The 17,166-nt window shown below is 53.5% G+C and overlaps 4 protein-coding genes across 4 annotated transcripts; all 4 read left to right on the top strand.

Annotated features, from left to right (window-relative positions):
- Window positions 1-2,889: 2,889 nt before the first annotated feature.
- On the top strand, window positions 2,890-3,369 carry K460DRAFT_295353 (uncharacterized protein; the record flags this gene model as incomplete). Its single annotated transcript, XM_040929556.1, has 1 exon — window positions 2,890-3,369. A coding segment is annotated over one exon (480 nt), but the record flags the coding sequence as incomplete, so codon positions are not given.
- Window positions 3,370-4,069: 700 nt separating this feature from the next.
- Window positions 4,070-5,708, top strand: K460DRAFT_370679 (uncharacterized protein). Its single transcript, XM_040934209.1, has 2 exons — window positions 4,070-4,318; window positions 4,371-5,708. The coding sequence occupies exons 1-2, from the start codon at window positions 4,257-4,259 to the stop codon at window positions 5,668-5,670; spliced, it is 1,362 nt and encodes a 453-aa protein (XP_040783276.1). The 5' UTR covers window positions 4,070-4,256; the 3' UTR covers window positions 5,671-5,708.
- A 511-nt stretch (window positions 5,709-6,219) lies between these two features.
- On the top strand, window positions 6,220-8,136 carry K460DRAFT_346902 (MFS general substrate transporter). The gene is made up of 2 exons (XM_040931325.1): window positions 6,220-7,623; window positions 7,681-8,136. The coding sequence occupies exons 1-2, from the start codon at window positions 6,384-6,386 to the stop codon at window positions 7,962-7,964; spliced, it is 1,524 nt and encodes a 507-aa protein (XP_040783275.1). The 5' UTR covers window positions 6,220-6,383; the 3' UTR covers window positions 7,965-8,136.
- A 769-nt stretch (window positions 8,137-8,905) lies between these two features.
- On the top strand, window positions 8,906-16,840 carry K460DRAFT_370677 (uncharacterized protein). The gene has a single exon (XM_040934208.1). The coding sequence runs from the start codon at window positions 9,241-9,243 to the stop codon at window positions 16,648-16,650; it is 7,410 nt and encodes a 2,469-aa protein (XP_040783274.1). The 5' UTR covers window positions 8,906-9,240; the 3' UTR covers window positions 16,651-16,840.
- Window positions 16,841-17,166: the final 326 nt, after the last annotated feature.

Here is a 17,166-nt window from a genome sequence, read left to right as displayed (position 1 = left end):
GGCATCAACGTTTTCCTATGCGCAAGCCGCAAAAGGCATTGCAACCCCAGCTACCACGAACAAGCCAGCGTCTGGCTCTGCCCCTGCGGTTAAAGAGGCCGCTACGGCGCCTACCTCAGTCTCGGTTGCTTCAGTAAGAAGCTGGGCGGACGATGCTGAAACCGAGTCACTGCCCGAGCAGCCCGCGCCAGCCCGCGAGTCCCGACCGCAGAGGTCTTCTTCGAAACCAGCGAGCAGAGTCTCCCACTCCGTAGACACTGCCAGCGTATCGTCACCGGACCTTGGAGCCTCGTCCTCATCAACAGTGACCAAGGATGACGATGTCTCCTCGATACCAAATACGTCCTCAGAATCGACCTGGGACAACAAGTCGCAAGCCTCTACCTCTGTTGACAAATCAGTCGAGCCGGTAGAGAAGACCTCTGAAAAGGTCAAGAAAGGCAAGGCCGCGGTGGTCAAGCCACTACAAGAGGCACCTCTTCCAGCTGTTAACATCTGGATGCAGCGAGCGAGTGAGCAGAAGGCAAAGATACCCAAGACGACGCCATCACCCGCCACGAATGGAGTGTCCCACGGACCAACGGGCACTTCAGCCAAGAAGAGCGACTCCGCGGCTCAAGAAAAGACTACAGCAGCTGATAGCAGAACCAAGGGCCGTGCCGAAGCCTCTCAGAGTCGAAAAGACATCAAGGGAGACGCGGATGCTAAAAAGGCCGTCAAGGGTAGGGCTTCAGAAAAGGAAGTGAAGTCAACGCCTAGCGCCCTACCTCTACCGCCAAATCGAGATCAGGAGTCGTGGCCGACCCCAGACACCGCGATTGACGAAGACCGTAAAAAGGCCCAGGAAAAGGGTGGCAAGGTTGAAAAAGAGCGCAAAGAAAGCGCTCCTGCCGGCACAAACGGCAAGCATGAATGGGTGAAAGTCCCATACACTCCGTCTGTCGTGTTCAACACGCCTTTGCCGAATGCTGCAAACGCTCGTAGGGGTGGCAGACCCGGAGGACGCGGTGGAGCTCAGGCTGCTAGCAGGCCCACTGGACCTGGCAGCAATGGCGCCGAGAAGCCTGAAAAAGACGGATCAGTGTCAGATGCCGTGCCTAGCAGCGAGCAAATAAAGCGAGAGCGAACTGATGGAGCTGCGCCACAGGTCTCTTCTCCCAAATCGAACCGCCCGGGTAGTGCGGCATCGCCAACATTGAAAAATCAGGCACCAGCAGTGACTGAGGAGACAGCTAATGGGACAACTCGTCCCACGTCATCTGATGCTGAGGCGCGACCAAGGAGAGCTTCCATGTCGTCTCAGATACCAGGTCAAAGCAACGCCTACCCTCGTCAGTATCCTGGCAGACCTAACAAGGGCCGTCGGGGCGACTTTTCTGGGGCTGGGGAGCGAAGGCGAGATGATGCAGTCTCACCAACCAAGGATAACACCTTGGAAGACCGCATACCTATAGCAACGCAGACCGATGCCCCAGGAGATGGTGAGCGACGAGCGACTAACTTTCAGGATGGCTCCAATGGACACCACTCCAAGCACGGCCGTTATAGTTCGTTCACAGGAGGCCGTGACCGCGGTCGTGGAGGCGCTCGAGGTGGTCGAGCAAGCTACTCGAACGGTCATCAGTTCGCCAACGGGCATGCTCCACCAGCGCAGTCTTCGACATTTACATTAGGGCCTCGATCACCCACGACATTCTACCCCGAGAACAACAGCTACATGTCTCCGCCTCAGGGCAAGTTTGGCCGTAACAGCCATCGGTCACAGTCCGTGGCAAATGACGCTTACCGGTTCCCGCCCTATCAAGGAGGACCTCAGGTTGCCCCTCTTCAGACGTACGGCATGTACGAGTATGGCGTGATGCAGCCTATGAGTGCTGTGCCATACACTCCATATGTCGATCAGTTTGCCCTTTTCTCCATGATCACCACACAGGTGTACGTATACGATTTTTTACCTATCAACACACAGTTGCTAACGTTCGCCTAGGGAGTATTACTTCTCTGTTGACAATCTACTCAAGGACATGTACCTCCGCCGCCATATGGATTCGCAAGGCTTCGTGTCTCTTGATTTCATCGCTGGCTTCAATCGCATCAAACACTTGTCCACTGACTTGGAGCTGGTCAAACTTGTCTGCCAGCAGTCGAGCATCATTGAGTATCGCACTAGCGAGGATGGTCAAGACCGGTTACGCCGTAGGGATGGCTGGGACCAATGGGTCCTCGATATGGCCGAGCGGGATCAATCGGCGCAGAACGAGGGACCGAAGGAGCTCCATCGTCCACCTATTCCGCAGCCTGCAGGCTTCGATCAATCCAACCCTCAGTGGCAGGGCATGCCTGCAGGCATGTACGGGAACGAAAGCTCATTTGTTCCGATGAATGGGTACCTTGGTACTCCTCAAGATGCTGCCTTGGCTGCACCCGAGGATCTAACAAATGGCACAGCTACTGAAGGCACAAATGGTGACGCTGTACCAAATGGTCGGACCACCGAGAGTTCGACAGCTGTGAGTGGAGATTCATTTTCTGACGCGCAAGTGGATAGTTTGACAGTCATTGTTCGAAAACAAGACCAGTCGCTTTCACCAGCTTTGTCACCCTCCGCTTCACGAACATTTTCTAATGGCTTCATCGATAGTAAACCTGGCGTGCCAGATGAGCTGGAGAAAATGATGGACTGTCAATTGAGGGCTACTAGCACTTGCTCTTCGGATGAGTAAGTCCCCTTTCCCTTTTTTACTCGGTCGAAGATCCCAACCTGGCCTTGGCATCGGATGATCACGCGCTAAGCATTGTAATAGTAGTCTCCACATCGATATTGAAGATCACCGGCAAAGTGCTACGAGTCCTTTCCGATCGACTTCTCCTACCCCTGTTCGTCTTTACTGGGTCAAAGACCAGGACTCTCCCGTTCATTCGATACCCTCTGATTCTTCGCACGAATCGTATTACCATCTTCGATGGAAGGCGCTTCAGCAGCGTCAAACTTCCTCTCTTGGCATCACCCCTTACGATATGGACGTCCTTTATCAGTTTTGGTCGCATTTCCTGATCCGCAATTTCAATACTCGAATGTATGACGAATTCCGCCATTTTGCTTTCGAAGACGCAGCCCACAGGATGACTGACGTTGGGCTTTCAAATCTGATTAAATTTTACAGCGAGTCGTCGGTGTCGCCGCAGAGCGTGATACGCGAGCGTGTGGCCTCCGACTACGTGGATCTGGTGAAAGCAGAGGATGAGCATCATCACCCAGCTTTTACGCAATTACAATCCGCATTGCGCAATGGCACCATGAACGCTTGCAGTCGGAAGCGTATCGACGACTTGCTGGATGACGACCTCCTGGCTTCCCTGGAGTCGTGATTGTGGAACTGTTCAGTGTTATTACGATTTTCTCATGACCTTATGGTCTTGTTGCCTCTAATCTCATCTTAGGCAACTATTAGGGCATGTCACACTTCAACAAAAGTTTGTGTTCAGGCGTTTGTACATGGACGGCGGTCAATCACATCTCGATAGACATTCCGCACACATTTTGGTTCCATTAATGTTCACACGCGGCACACCCAATACGAATTACCCGTCGAAGGATTTGGCTCCTCTTCTTCCTGGATCTAGGGGTTCGTGAGGTTCATAGCATTGGAGCTGGCGTATTCTTGTTTGCTCTGTTTTTCATCCCCTAGTACAGACCCCCATGGCAGTTTCTCCTCTCAGCATAGCGGCATTCATGCCCGTTTCTTCGATGCGTAGGTACTTGGATTCGACGTCAGTGCAGCAGTGCCTAGGGTATATTAAAGCGATCGGCATGCATAGGCATGCGGGTTTGCTTTGTAAAAGTACGAAATGAGTAGCTTCTGTTCTCAACAAACTTTGTTGATCATTGAAGCGACCTTGCGATGCTATGTTGTCCTACTGCAAGGAGCTAGCACCATTTCATAAAGTGTGTGGCATATGGACATCCGTGGCTGCCCAAGAGCGTCATAAATTGAGGTGATGCTTTGCGACTACAGTAGCAAATATTAACCTTTCTGACATCAACAGAATTGGAGTAGCAGACCTGCGTCTAGTCAAATACTGCATGTGTTTCTTATAGCGAAGTAGAAGACCGTGTGGCTGATGTCATAGGTCGGGGAATCCGGACTCGGGCCGGTACTTGCGGTGAGTGGCGAACAACTGTCCTGCGCCTCATTAAGCCCTCTTCCCCACATTCTGGCCTTCGTCACTCTTCCCTCTTGGTCCCACACGGCATCATGGCAGCACCTACGGTGGTGCATCTGCATAGACTGGTGGCCAAGAACGCGAAAGTGTTCAAGTAAGTCATGAGACAACAAGAGAGGTGCTCTTCCACTGACATGTGACGATAGGGCCGCCTGGCGTCACGCTGCAAAGCTTATACAGAAACAACTGCCCGAAGCCGCGCGACCGACACAGGCACAGCTACAACCCATCCTCGTTCGAAATGCTCCCAAGCACCCTCTTCACCGTATTGCGTTGCTGAAGCAGAGCAAGGGCCGATGGTACACTACTCATAGCACCATCGCCTCCGCTGTTCGGAAGTTCACCTCATCCGCCTCTCGATCGACGGGCGTCAAGTTCGACAAGTCTTCCTTCCCCAAGTCGCGCATAGGTACCATCGTAACTACTCAGGCGGGTCGCGCGCCTTTCGCATCGACACTTCGCCCGAATCTGACTGGCGGAACACTTGGCCGGACTGCAGGAGGATACGGCTGGGGCTCTGGCAGGGCTGGAGGGGCTCGATACTTCTCACACGGCCCTGCGGCACCCGCCCAGGTCATCAACAATGTTTCTCAGGCCGTACGGGCGTTCCTCGTGGGAGGGAACAAGTCGCAATTCGATGGCGTCAACCCTCACACAGGGGAGAAGCGCTTCAAGGCAGTCTCCGCACTGCAGGACCAGGTCAACCGCACCCTTACCAAGGTGCCCAAGGCCACCCCCGGTTCCTACATCAGCTTCAACATCAACCCCACTGTCACCGCTCTTACTCCCCTGAAGGCTGTCAAGGGTTTCGTCTCGTTCGCGCAAGAGAAGGATACCCTGAACAACGACGGTCTTCTGAACATCTTGTCAGTCGACTTCTCACGAGCAGTCAAGGAGCTGGCTGCCGTCCTTAAAGATCTTCAGCGGTTGTCAGAGTTAGGAGATTTGCCGATATCGTATGAGCACTCGACACTAAAAGTCCACTTCCCGGGCTGCGATGCAGGAACCGTCGAGACAATCTGCAACGAGTTCGAAGTCCAACGAGGGGTCGTACACCAAGACGAAGACTTCGACTCATTTGTAGGCACTGATATTGCTCTGCTCTTCCCCTTTGCACCAAGCAAGTCATCGTCAGAATGCGATTTCTTCGACAAACCCGTCGGCGACCGTCAACACGTCCAGCCAATCATTGACTGGCAACACATGCTGTCGCCATCATCTATCGGCTCTGGTGCGTACTCGACACATTCAGAAATGAGCTTCGATGAACTAGAGGATATGGCTGAAGAGCCTAACCCATGGCTATCTTCCTCTTCGCCGTCAGGGTACGAGAGTCTACACACGAGTGAAGCTGATGAGATGGACCTGCACACACCCCTTGAGTACCAAGGTGTTGAGGGCATGTATAGGTTCATGGCGCAGTGCGAGACGATGAGTGTACGGTAGCGGAAGGTTGGAGCAGATGGACAGGCGTTGTGTGGTAGAGATATCATTTGGCTCAGATTGCAGCAAGGGCGTTGGTTATTCGCACATTCATGCCTCTCTTATGTAGCAAATTTATGACTGTTAAACCGTGCTTCTATTCAAACCGAGATATCCATTCGTAATCATCAAGGGAATATAGTATGATAGGTAAACTACTAACAATTACATTCTTTGGACAATACTTATACATCTTCTTCCAGCGCGGCGGGTTTCAACTACCCATGAATCTCCCGCTGCTCCACAAATGGGCTACGAATGCATCGAGGTATCAGCCATCAATCATCACATATCGCTCAGTCTGCTCGGCGCAAGCATCGGGTTGAATCATCTTGTCCGCACCGCCGCCGTCGGTAGACCGTTGCCTGAGCCGATCCGCAGCCGTGTTACCCAATCATGATCCGTTGGACTAACTGAAAGGAGCCGAGGAGGGAAAACTGCGTCGCAAAATTACCTTATTCCCGTCGCAAAGGGGCGAAAGAAGCATGAGTTTAGCTCTTCAACTAGCTTGAGAGTGATGCACGCCCTCCGAGTTGTTACAAATCATGGTTTGACATGATGTATTACAAACCATGTTGAACTATTATATATACCTTCGTTGAAGTCGCGTTATAAAGATATTCAAGTACTGCTGCCGTTGCATTGGTTTCAATTGCGAGCCCGAGTTATTCCCGGCTATGACGACTCAACCACCACGACACGGCAAAGAGGAGGATTTGGGTGAAGAGCCGGGCATTGCACAATGGGAAAAGAGCACAAGTAGCCTGGAGGCCTCTAATGACGCTGCCATTGGGACTGCTGGTGCAAAACAAGGGGATTCCAGCACTAATGGTAAAGAGGAGGGAACCGTTGCCGCGAAGACACCAGATGTGCCGCCAAACGGAGGATATGGATGGGTCTGTGTCGCTGCTATTGCTACGATCAACGCCCATACTTGGGGCCTCAATTCAGCCTACGCCGTCTTTCTCGCCTACTATCTCGCCAACAATGTGTTTCCCGGCGCGATGCCAATACACTACGCCTTCATCGGCGGGCTATCCATTTCCCAGGCGCTCCTCATGTCGCCAGTCGCTACGCTTACCACGCGTCTGTTCGGCACCCGTACCACGCTGCTCATCGGCGTCGCTTTCGAGGCAGTGAGTTTCATCGGGGCGAGCTTCGCTACGCGTATCTGGCACCTTTTCCTCAGCCAGGGCGTCTGCTTCGGATGGGGAATGGGCTTCCTGTTCGTCGGCAGCGTGGGCATTGCTGCCCAGTGGTTCACTACGCGGCGCTCTCTTGCCAACGGTATCGCAGCGGCGGGCTCGGGGCTAGGCGGGCTCGTCTACTCGCTCGCCGCACAGGCAATGATCAAGAACATTGGCCTACCGTGGGCGTTTCGCATCTTGGCTGTCATCGCCTTTGTCGTCAACGCGGCTTGTGCGCTGCTGATCAAGGATCGGAATAAGCAGATTGGGTCGTCGCAGCTCAGTTTTGACTACACGTTGTTCAAGCGGATCGAGTTTCTGGGGCTCATGTGCTTTGGGTTTCTCAGTATACTGGGATATGTCATCTTGCTCTTCTCGCTGCCGAATTATGCGCGCACCATTGGGCTCTCGGCGCAGCAGGGATCCATCATCGGGGCTATACTCAACCTTGGTCAGGTGTTGGGGCGTCCTCCCATAGGCTATTTCAGCGATGGCATTGGACGGTTGAACATGGCGAGCAGCATGACGTTCCTGTGTGGAGTTTTCTGCTTGCTGATCTGGATGTTTGCCAAGAGTTTCGGGGTCTTGATATTCTTTAGTTTGGTTGGGGGGATGGTGGCTGGGACGTATTGGGCGATTGTCGCGCCTATAACGACGGAGGTCATGGGCCTTGTGAGGTTGCCGAGTGCGCTGAGTATTACGTGGTTGGTCTTGGTGCTGCCTACGACTTGTAAGTCTTTGTTGCGGCTTGAATGAGTGGACTTCAGTGTGCTAATCTACGTGGCAGTCTCTGAGCCCATTGGTCTTCAGATCGTGGCCTTCAACGGCGGCAGCTATACCGGGGCGATATTATTTACTGGATGGATGTACATTGGTGCTGCTGTCTTTCTGTGGCTTGTGCGAGCCTGGAAGCTTGGGGAGATCGAGGAGATAGCCGCTGCCATTGGGAAGAGCGCGGGAGAGGTTGACTTGATGGCTGGCAGTAGCCCGTCTGAGACCCCGAGCATAGCTCCTGCGAGTTTCCGGAAAAGTCCGTTCGTAAGGAGAATGTTCATGTGGCGGAAGGTGTGAAGAGATTGTTTGCATTTAGCGGTTGGAGAAGCATCTGCATGCGCCGTATAGCATTTTAGGAGTTTTGACTAGCTTATTGCGAAATATATATACCAGATGAACCTGCATCTAGGCCAGAAAAGCGTTGGAACCTTTGCCCGTGACGTTCCTCATAGTTGAATATATTAGAGGCCAAATGATTTCAACGTGCAAGATTCCTGATACTTGTTTGATTTTTTGAATGGCTATAGTCGTTTTCGTGAGGCGGGAACAGCGGGTTTGGAGGCATAGGGACCCATGCGACGCGGTGTTAGCTCCCGTTCCCTAGCATTTTTAGTCAGGGCCCCTTTTTTCCCTCCCTCCTCAGCGGTCATCCTCGTCAAATCGAAGAAGACGGATCGTAGCAAAGAGACAGAAGCTCGCAGGTGTTTGAATGTCTCAAGTATAGTGGTGGTGCCTAGGGCTAGAACCGGGCGTTCCTCACCACTCGTTGATAGTCCACCAGCAGGCTTCAAACGCGTCGTGTCAGTGTGGGATTGACTGCCCACAATAACTTTGACCCGAGGTAAACAATGACGCCGTCTTTAGTGGGTGTAATTACTGTTGGCTATTCGATCTCGACGCGTCGTGACACGGCGGAACCGTGTTGATGTCGCGCTTTAGTTGCTCCCCGTTGATCCCAGGGATACTTGCAAGTCTTATTACAAGCCAGGACGCCCACAGGCCAGCAAGTCGAATGGCTTCGAGGAATGCTCCACGCCGTGCAACGCATGGTGCCGTCAACGTGCAGGACCCTGTGTGTGTGCGACGGCTCCATGTGGCCTCGGCGTCTTCACCAGCTGATCCCTACAAGCGCTCCATTGGCCGGGCCCCTGACTGACGAGTGTTGGCAACCACGCTGGCCTGCAGCCAATTTAGCGGCATGGCTTATACCCTAGCGCTCGCTCCTTTACAATTATCCACGACGTTTTGCTCAGCGGCCACCTCTTCGACGCCATCCTGTCTCCGTTGCTGCTTCTGCCACGGGATGTTCGCTCGTCCCGTCGTCTCCAGATCAGTGCTGTTCAACCTCATGTCACTCCTTTAGCTGCTCACTGTAGCCTTTCCTTTTTTGTGTACATAATTCTACCACACCACTTTCCGGCCCTCGCCTTGGACTCGTTCGACCTACGCGTCTCTACACACTCAAGCCTCGTCACTCGCATCCTCGACTATCCCACTCCTACTTGGCGCGCGTAAAGCCCGAGAACGGCGTGTTACAGCTCATCCGAGTTGTGCAAGAGCAGTGAGACGTTGAATGCAAGCTCGACGGACTTCCTGGTCCTCGCCGCCCCCGCCCTCATCGCCTCCATCTGCTATCCGGCACTTCGGCCAACCAAACAGCCCCTCTGAGGCGCGTGGACTATCTTCTCCGACCTGGACTGCCCCATCGCCGACTCGAACGCTTGGTAACTCGAGTCCAGAGCTTCCTACTCTTCCGTCCTTCTCTCTACTTGGAAACAATCCTCGTACACCGTCTACCGTCGCGAGGAACGACAGAACCGACACTTCATACTACACAGCTAGCTGGGGCAGTCCATATAGGCATCCACCGCCTGTCTTTAACCCGCAACGTCAAGTCTCGACAAACTTCGGCAGTGACGATTTTGACGAGGAATCTTCATCGTTGCAATTTGGTCTTGAACACTTACTTCCCTCGCGGCTAGATATCGAAGCAGAGTCGCCCAATCGATTCAATCTTGAACACCTCATCCCACGCTTAGAACAAAACGCCTCCCCAAACCAATTTACTCTCGAACACCTCATTCGATCTCGGTTGCCGACTCTAGAGACGCCAACAAGAGACTCACATCCGTCTGGCCGCTCACCACAAGTGCCCGACTCGCATCCAACATCAGAAGAGTGGGTTCACAAATTTTTGGAGGAGCGTTGGGATCGCGAGGCGAACGACTGGCGGAGCACTGGTAGTGAGACAGACGACGGCGGATCGACCAAGGACCAGGACGTTTCGTTTGACCCTCCACCGAAAAGAGGCCATAACACTAGGAACACAAACAAGACATTGAATCAGCAAGACTTTTGGCGGCATTTTAGCAAGGATCAGAAGATAGCTATCGGCAAGATGATGGCCTCAAAGTACGCAGACCCTGAGGTGGCAACGCACTCGAGCCGAACCTCAGGAACTGGCCCTTCTACTCGTCAAACGACCAATGGAAGTACCGCACACATGCAGAAGTCACCAGTCTCGCCAGCGTCGGAGTGGCCCGGCCCATTCGACTATACTCCAAGCAAGCAATCGGAAAGACTTCCCGTCAAATCGACTCAGGACCCATTGAACAATCCTGCTCCAAATACCGCGAACCAATCGTTTCTAGCACCCCCAGAGCCAGTGCGAGCGCAAACTCCGCGTGTACGCAAGAAGATCCCAGTCAAGGGCAAGAATTGCGTCATCTATATTCCGCACGATATTCCAAGGGGCAGCCCTGGGTATCCTCCGAAGCCAATGAGCGCGGAGGCAGTGAATGCTAAATTGCAGCAATTGGAGCGACAGGGTTACGACACTCGAGGCTTCAGCACCGGAAGTCTGCAGTCGCACAATCGAGCTATCTGGCCAGAAGAAGCCGACGTGCAAGCAGAGCGCGCCAACGCAGCCACTCGATTCCGAGTCCGTGTATCTAAAAAATCCGAGTGGGACGACTATGTTAATTCCCTGCTGGAGGCAAAGCTGGCAGCACTTGGCGTCAGCCAAGGAGGCGAAGAAGATATACCACTTCCCATGTCACGGCAAGCGTCTTCACAACAGCATCCTGGTCAACTCTTTTCTCCCCCGCTGCCCACTTCGTCAGCAGGGAGTCTCCGTATGGCCAGGCAAGGAAGCATCGTTTCTGGTTCTTTCCCTCTTGGACCGTCGCCGGGACATATGTCTCGGCAATCGATGGCATCGCCAGCAGCATTTATAAATACACGTGGGGGCATGCATATGCATCGACATTCGACTTTCGCATCGCCCGCCAATTTTGCGCAACATGCCTTCTCCCCTTCTGGTGCTTGGTCCCCTGGCGGTTACTTTGGGTCTCAAGATGGGCGCGGTGGATCACCTGCCCTCCCCTTGAGTAGACCTGATCTTTCCGGTCATGTTTCACCCCACTCTCCATTTGGCGCAAGACCTGGCCAGCAGTTTCCTATTACGCCCACGCAGAAGGAGGACTTCATGGCACAGATGCAGATGCAGCAGCAGCAACTACAAACTCAACTTCTGAACCAACAGCAACAACAACTTCTTGGAATGCGACCATCTTCCACACTTGCAGAGGTTCCCGAAGATGAAGGTGAAGAAGATGAGCTGCCAGCGATGAAGCATGCCGCTAAGCCTGCACCGGAGATTACTGTACCAACTCCTCGCAGTCATCGTCACAACATTAGCGAAAACCTTGAACGCGAGGCAGCCAACGAGGAATATCACCTGGAGGAAGCCATCGACAAGCAGTTCGCAGAAGGAGGCGACTTCAGTACGGAGCCTGAGAGCAATGGACAACTTAAGCCATCCAATCCTGTGGCTAACACTGCTTGGGAGGATTCTCGTACTGTTCTACATCAGCCTCAGCCGCATAACAGAGCTCATTCGCTTGCTAAATCTCAACAGCCGGCGTCGTTCGCGTTTCCTGCACAGCAAAATGCTCGCACCGATAGCGATGGTGCTCGAACGACCCATTCACAGAACACGAATCCTAGTTTGGAGGAGGGAGAAATCCGCGACTCGGCGCAGAGCTCGGCGCAGCACTCAAAGGCGCCCTCTCAGCTGAGCAACTCATGGAAAGATAACAAATTCGCCTTCAGCAAGCCTGGATCTGCGGTACATAGCAAGCATACTTCGCGATCGTCCATCTCAAAGCTCAACGTCGAAGCCAAGGAGTTCAAATTCAACCCTGCGGCCTCCTTCAGCCCTGGGTCGTTCTCGTCGGGCTTTGCCTTCTCGCCTGCGATTCAATCTCCTGCAGACATTACTGCACCAGGCAGTAATAATAAACCAGGTATCGAAGGATTATCGAGCTTCAATGTCACGGCCCCTGCATTCAAACCAGATGCGCCAGCCTTCAAGCCTGTGGCCCTCAATGCTGCAGTAAAGGCTCCGGAGTTCAAGCCTTCTGGGCTTGGACTGCAATCGAGCGGCTTCACTTTCTCCAGCCCGCCATCGTTCAAACCAAATGCGCCCGCGTTCAACCCTGACAAGCCAACCCCCGCTCCCACGAGCTTCTCGTCGAAGATCTTCGGCGATGTCAGCATCTCAGCTAGCGATATCATCAAGCCAGCTACGCGTTCGAAGGCGGTTCCAATCGTCCGGCCCGATAGTTCGGGACAGAAGACTCCAGAAAAGCTGGAACAAGGAGAGGACGAATCTGGGCGTCCGAAGCAAGCTGATGGTCCCGAGAAGCGTACTCGACGCGAACGAGCTGATGGAGATGACGTGCCCAAGTTTGCTCTACAGCCTATCCTTCTATCGCAGCCCACCGCTGAATCAAAGGCGCCTCAGTTTGGAAGCCAAGATCCCAAGCTTGAGCAAGAGAATGTTCCGGAGGACAAAGAGAACCAGTCACCTGGCGGTAAGAGGGTCAAGTCTAAGTCGAGGAGTCCAGAGCGTCTGCCTCTGCACAGTGCCGTTCCGGTAGCGAAACCTACCGCGCCAGTCCCCGAGCCTGAATCGTCTGCGGACTTGCCTATCGATGACATGAGTGACGTCGCTACACCTACGATGGAAGACCCTGCGCCCGTGGCCAAAAAGCATGGTCACAAGAGTACACTTTCGGCCAATGCGACACCTTTCGAATTCAGACCACAGATTGGCAGTACCGGCTACGACTTCGGATTTCACGTTACCAAGCCGTCCCAGGTCGAAGACCCCACAAAGTCGCAGACTTCCTCACCAAGATACGCAAGTAGAAGCCCAGCATCTACCTTCCGACCAAGCGATGATGGATCCTACAAGACGGCATTGGATTCACGCAGACATGCACCCTACCCTGAAAGCGAGAGCGTTGATTTCGATGTTCTCGGCGAAGCATCGTTCAATGACATCGATGCTGTGATGAAGCACATGAATGAGGAGGGTTCCGACTTTGGCGTTGAGCGAGACGACAACTCCTGGGACCAGTCATCTCCTCACAGGACGCCTCATGAGTTTGAACGCATCGACTTGCGACCGAAGCTCAAATTACGTAGCGATGCGCCTAGTCCCAGCCCCCGCAGATTCTATGCTCCGCGGCACATGCAGGGCTCTGCAACATCGGTCCAGGATCCGTTTGACGATGAACGGGGTGCGCTCGCGTACGAGTCTCCTGTGCACCGGCTCAACAATGCCGATGATGTGCCAATAAGTGATTGGGATGAAGGTCTTCTTACCGAAGGCGAGGACAAGATTCAGACGCGCAGTCGTTTCTTCGACCAGCATGTTGATGACCTCATGGGGCGTCTTCTGCAGAGCCGCCTCGGCCCACTCGAACAGAACTTGCAGGGTATCCAGGAGGCCCTGGTAATCATGTCGCAACGTCCTGGACGCGGTCGACGAAGCATGTCTACCAACGAGCGCTTAGACAGCGACGCCGATGATGAAGATGACGACGTTGGTACTGATTCGCACTACGCTAACCGAGCACCAAGAAAAGACAGGAGGTTGGAGAAGATGCGAGCTATCGTCAGGGACGCGCTAGAGTCACACCAATCACACGTCGCCTCGTCCATGCCCGTATCCGTTCCCGAGCCCGTGTTACCTGAGAAGATCCGGGAGATCGTTGCTGACGTCTTTGCGGCACACCAGCCAACGGCTGCATCTCTTCCTGCTGATCAGATTCGAGCCATTGTCGAGGAGGCCATCGCGTCCAACAAGGCCTCGCCACCAGAGCCTGTCGCAGAGTCTATCAAGCCAGAGCACATTCGCTCCATTCTTGCAGAAATGCTTGCGACCCATGCTCCTCAGCCTGTTGAGCCTGTCAGGACCGACGACATTCGCTCTATCGTGATGGAGGCCTTCGCGACCCACGCTCCTCAGCCCGTACCGCCTCCAGTCCCCGAGCAAATCTGGCCAGACGATCTCAAAGCGATTGTCTCGGAGGCTCTCACTTCTCATCAACAGCAGAGCCCCGTCGTGGAACAACTTCAGCCAGAGACAATCCGCTCGATTGTTACAGAGGCACTTGCATCTCAACAGCCTCCAGCTACCGCAGCGCCCCCTGCCGAACCTGTTGATTCAGACATTATACGCTCCATTGTCGCCGATGCTCTGGCTTCTCAAAAGCCTTTCGCTCTGGAAGCCCCAGTCGACATTCCTCAGCCTCAATTTGACATGTCTGAGCTTTACCAAATTATCGGCAGTCTCAAGGCATCTATTGCGCAGACTACTAGTCACCACTTGCAGGCTGAAGACGTCCGTGAGCTTGTTGACGACGCCTTCAAGCGTCAGAACATGGAAGCCGCGAAGCGCGAGGAAGCTCAGGCAGTTCTGGAAAGAGACGAGCGTATCGCCGCTCTTGAAGAAATGCTCCAGGAAGCTACGTTACGTTCCGATGTCGAGGTAGAAGCCCGCAAGGCTCTAGAAGCTCGTGAGGCGGATACTTCTCGCCTGCTCAAGGTCACTGAGGAACAACTCACTCTTCTCCAGCAGACTGCAAGTGAAGATGAGGACAAAATCCGCGCCTTGACAGAGGACCGCGATACCACTCGTCGCAGTCTCGATGTCTACCAGACTAACGAGTATGAGGTTCAGGAAAAGCTCGCTTCCCTAGACACTGAGAACGAAGCCCTTAAACTCAGGAATATTGTGTTGGAGAGCTCTGGGGAAGACCTTAAGAGGAAGCTGGATTCCATCACTGCCGAGAATGAAGCACTCACTTTCACGCTCGAGGAGCATCGTTTGTCAGCAAACAAATGGCGTAGTGACATCCAAGTAGCTCACGAGGAGTCCGAGAAGTTGCGTAAGGCTGTCGAACAAACACGATACCAGGCTGAAGAAGCTACGCGCGTCCGCGAATCGATGCGCACGAAGTTTGAAAAGCTCCAGCAGGATATGGTTGTGGCCTCGCAGCAGGTCGCTGCCGAGCGCGCTCAATGGCAGAAGAACGAGGAGGCGACTTTGACAAAGTACGAGATCCTGAGCGCACGTATTGAGGCCGAAGCCCGCACCCGCGAGCGTCTGGAGAGGGAACTTGAGCGCCTGGAGACGCAAGAGCGGGAAGGTATGAAGCTGAGGATTCATTTTGAACAGACTCAGAAACACAACGCCAGGCTTGAACATACCCTCGATCAGCTACGAAAGGAATCTTCGGAGCACCAGAAGAATGCTGAAAGGTATGAGCGTGACATGCGGGAAGCCAGAGAGGCAGCTCACATCGAGATCCGACGAACGCGTGTGCTTATGGAAGCCGACATCGACGCTGCTAATAACCAGGTCAACGTTGTCCGACATGACCTCGAAAGTGAAATCGCTCGTGTCCGCACCGAACTTGATCAGGTCCGCCTAGACGCCGACACAGCCAAGGAGAAGCACGAGCTCGACCTGGAGGCAGCCTCAGATGTTAAGAAGCAGGCGATTCAGGAAGTCTTAGAAAGCAGCAGACATAGTCTGCAAGAGCAGCAACGGGCTTTCGAGCGACAAGTGGAGCACATTAAGCAGGAGCATGCTCGTGCCCTAGAGTTCGCTCTTCAGGATAAGGAGCGTGCTGAAGCCTTCCACAACGACAAGCTTGCTCTGGGTGACTCTAAGATCGAACACCTCAAAGACAAGATTACTCTACTCGAGGAAAAGCTTCAGATCGCCAAGGAGGCTGCTAGCGCCGCAGCAGCAGCATTCAAGTCGTCAACATCAGTCTCGTCATTGGCTCCTAATGCCCCTGAGAAAATATCGCCTCAAGCTTTGCGGGAGTCTATTGCAGTCTTGCAGGAACAGCTTCAGGAGCGAGAAGGACGCATCGAGGACCTCGAGCGCCAACTTGAGGAAACTGACACCAAAGCCCCTGCTAAGCTAAAGGAACGCGACACCGAAATCAACTGGCTCCGCGAGCTACTCGGAGTACGCATCGATGATCTTAATGATCTCATCAATTCCCTCGCTCAGCCGACCTTTGATCGTGAGACCGTCCGCGACGCAGCGATCCGCATTCGCACCAATTTGCAGATGGAGCAATCGGAGAAAGAGCGCCTCATATCAGGCGGACAACAGGCATTTCCCACGCTGAGCACACTGTCTAACTTCGCATCGCCCAAGGCTGTTCAACTCGCCGCTGCTATTGGTAATTGGCGTAAAGGCCGTGGAGAAGCCGCATCCGCGCTCGCTGGAGGCTCAGGACACGCCTCGCGTAACCAGACGCCTTCCCGCCCTACGTCTCACTCTGCACAATCTTTTCTCTCGGGCCTCATGACACCTCCTACCTCGAACATGCGTCGCACACCCGACCTTCCATCCTCTTCTGTCCGCCCGCAAGCCTTACGTAGCAACTCGAGTAGCTCGCATGCGTCGACAGAGGCTGGGTTTCCAAGTCTGGGCAAGCAGGCGCAGCCGGTTGCTCCACGAACGCCACCGCTGATGAGGAAAGCGAATTACGATCAAGACGCGGAACTTGAGCGGTTTAGTGAGAGTGGATTCTATGACGATGAGAGCACAATTGATGGCGCGATGACGCCTCTTGCGCTCAACTTTGGGAGGGAACTACCGCAGTAAACCCCCCCAAACGCACACAACAAAGCTAGAATATTTCCTTTGTACATGTTCTCCTTTCTCTCTAGCTGATACTCAGCGTCACTCTTTTCTTCTTGTATGTCCTTTCCACTTTCGCTGTACCAACGCCCTCTCGCTTCCCTGTACGTAATGCTTGCCTTTTTTTTGCTTCTCTTGTCTTGCTTGTATGTGCTTGCTGTCTTTAGCGCCATTGTTAGCTTACTTAGCCTTTGTCATGCTTGGATAGGATATACCCCCCCAAAGACAGATTGGATAATTTCTGGGCCTAAATTGTATACAATTTCTTTCTAATCGGTGTGGTCTCTCGCGAACTCGCGATATGGTGGATATGTTGGTAGGATCAGAATGTAATACTTTACCTAGAGATATTGGCTCGTTGGCGTGTTTTAGAGTGATGTTAAAGTACTGCTAATGTAATGTTGCATTGTGGGGACGGTGAAGTCTATACTTAATAGTAGCATACTTATAGGACTTTCAAATTAGAGCTATCTTAGTGCA

This window comes from Cucurbitaria berberidis (genome assembly GCF_010015615.1).
Source record: "Cucurbitaria berberidis CBS 394.84 unplaced genomic scaffold K460scaffold_6, whole genome shotgun sequence".
Lineage (NCBI taxonomy): Eukaryota > Fungi > Ascomycota > Dothideomycetes > Pleosporales > Cucurbitariaceae > Cucurbitaria > Cucurbitaria berberidis.
The sequence above is the reverse complement of the archived record's forward strand: the minus strand, read 5'-3'. Positions and strand labels throughout refer to the sequence as shown.

Bases quoted from the DNA above. Each gene is read 5' to 3' on its own strand.
- K460DRAFT_370679 (XM_040934209.1), top strand. From the start codon at position 4,257: ATGGCAGCACCTACGGTGGTGCATCTGCATAGACTGGTGGCCAAGAAC. The intron at 4,319-4,370 runs GTAAGTCATGAG...ATGTGACGATAG, and splicing joins AAGAACGCGAAAGTGTTCAA to GGCCGCCTGGCGTCACGCTG.
- K460DRAFT_346902 (XM_040931325.1), top strand. From the start codon at position 6,384: ATGACGACTCAACCACCACGACACGGCAAAGAGGAGGATTTGGGTGAA. The intron at 7,624-7,680 runs GTAAGTCTTTGT...TCTACGTGGCAG, and splicing joins CTTGGTGCTGCCTACGACTT to TCTCTGAGCCCATTGGTCTT.
- K460DRAFT_370677 (XM_040934208.1), top strand. From the start codon at position 9,241: ATGCAAGCTCGACGGACTTCCTGGTCCTCGCCGCCCCCGCCCTCATCG.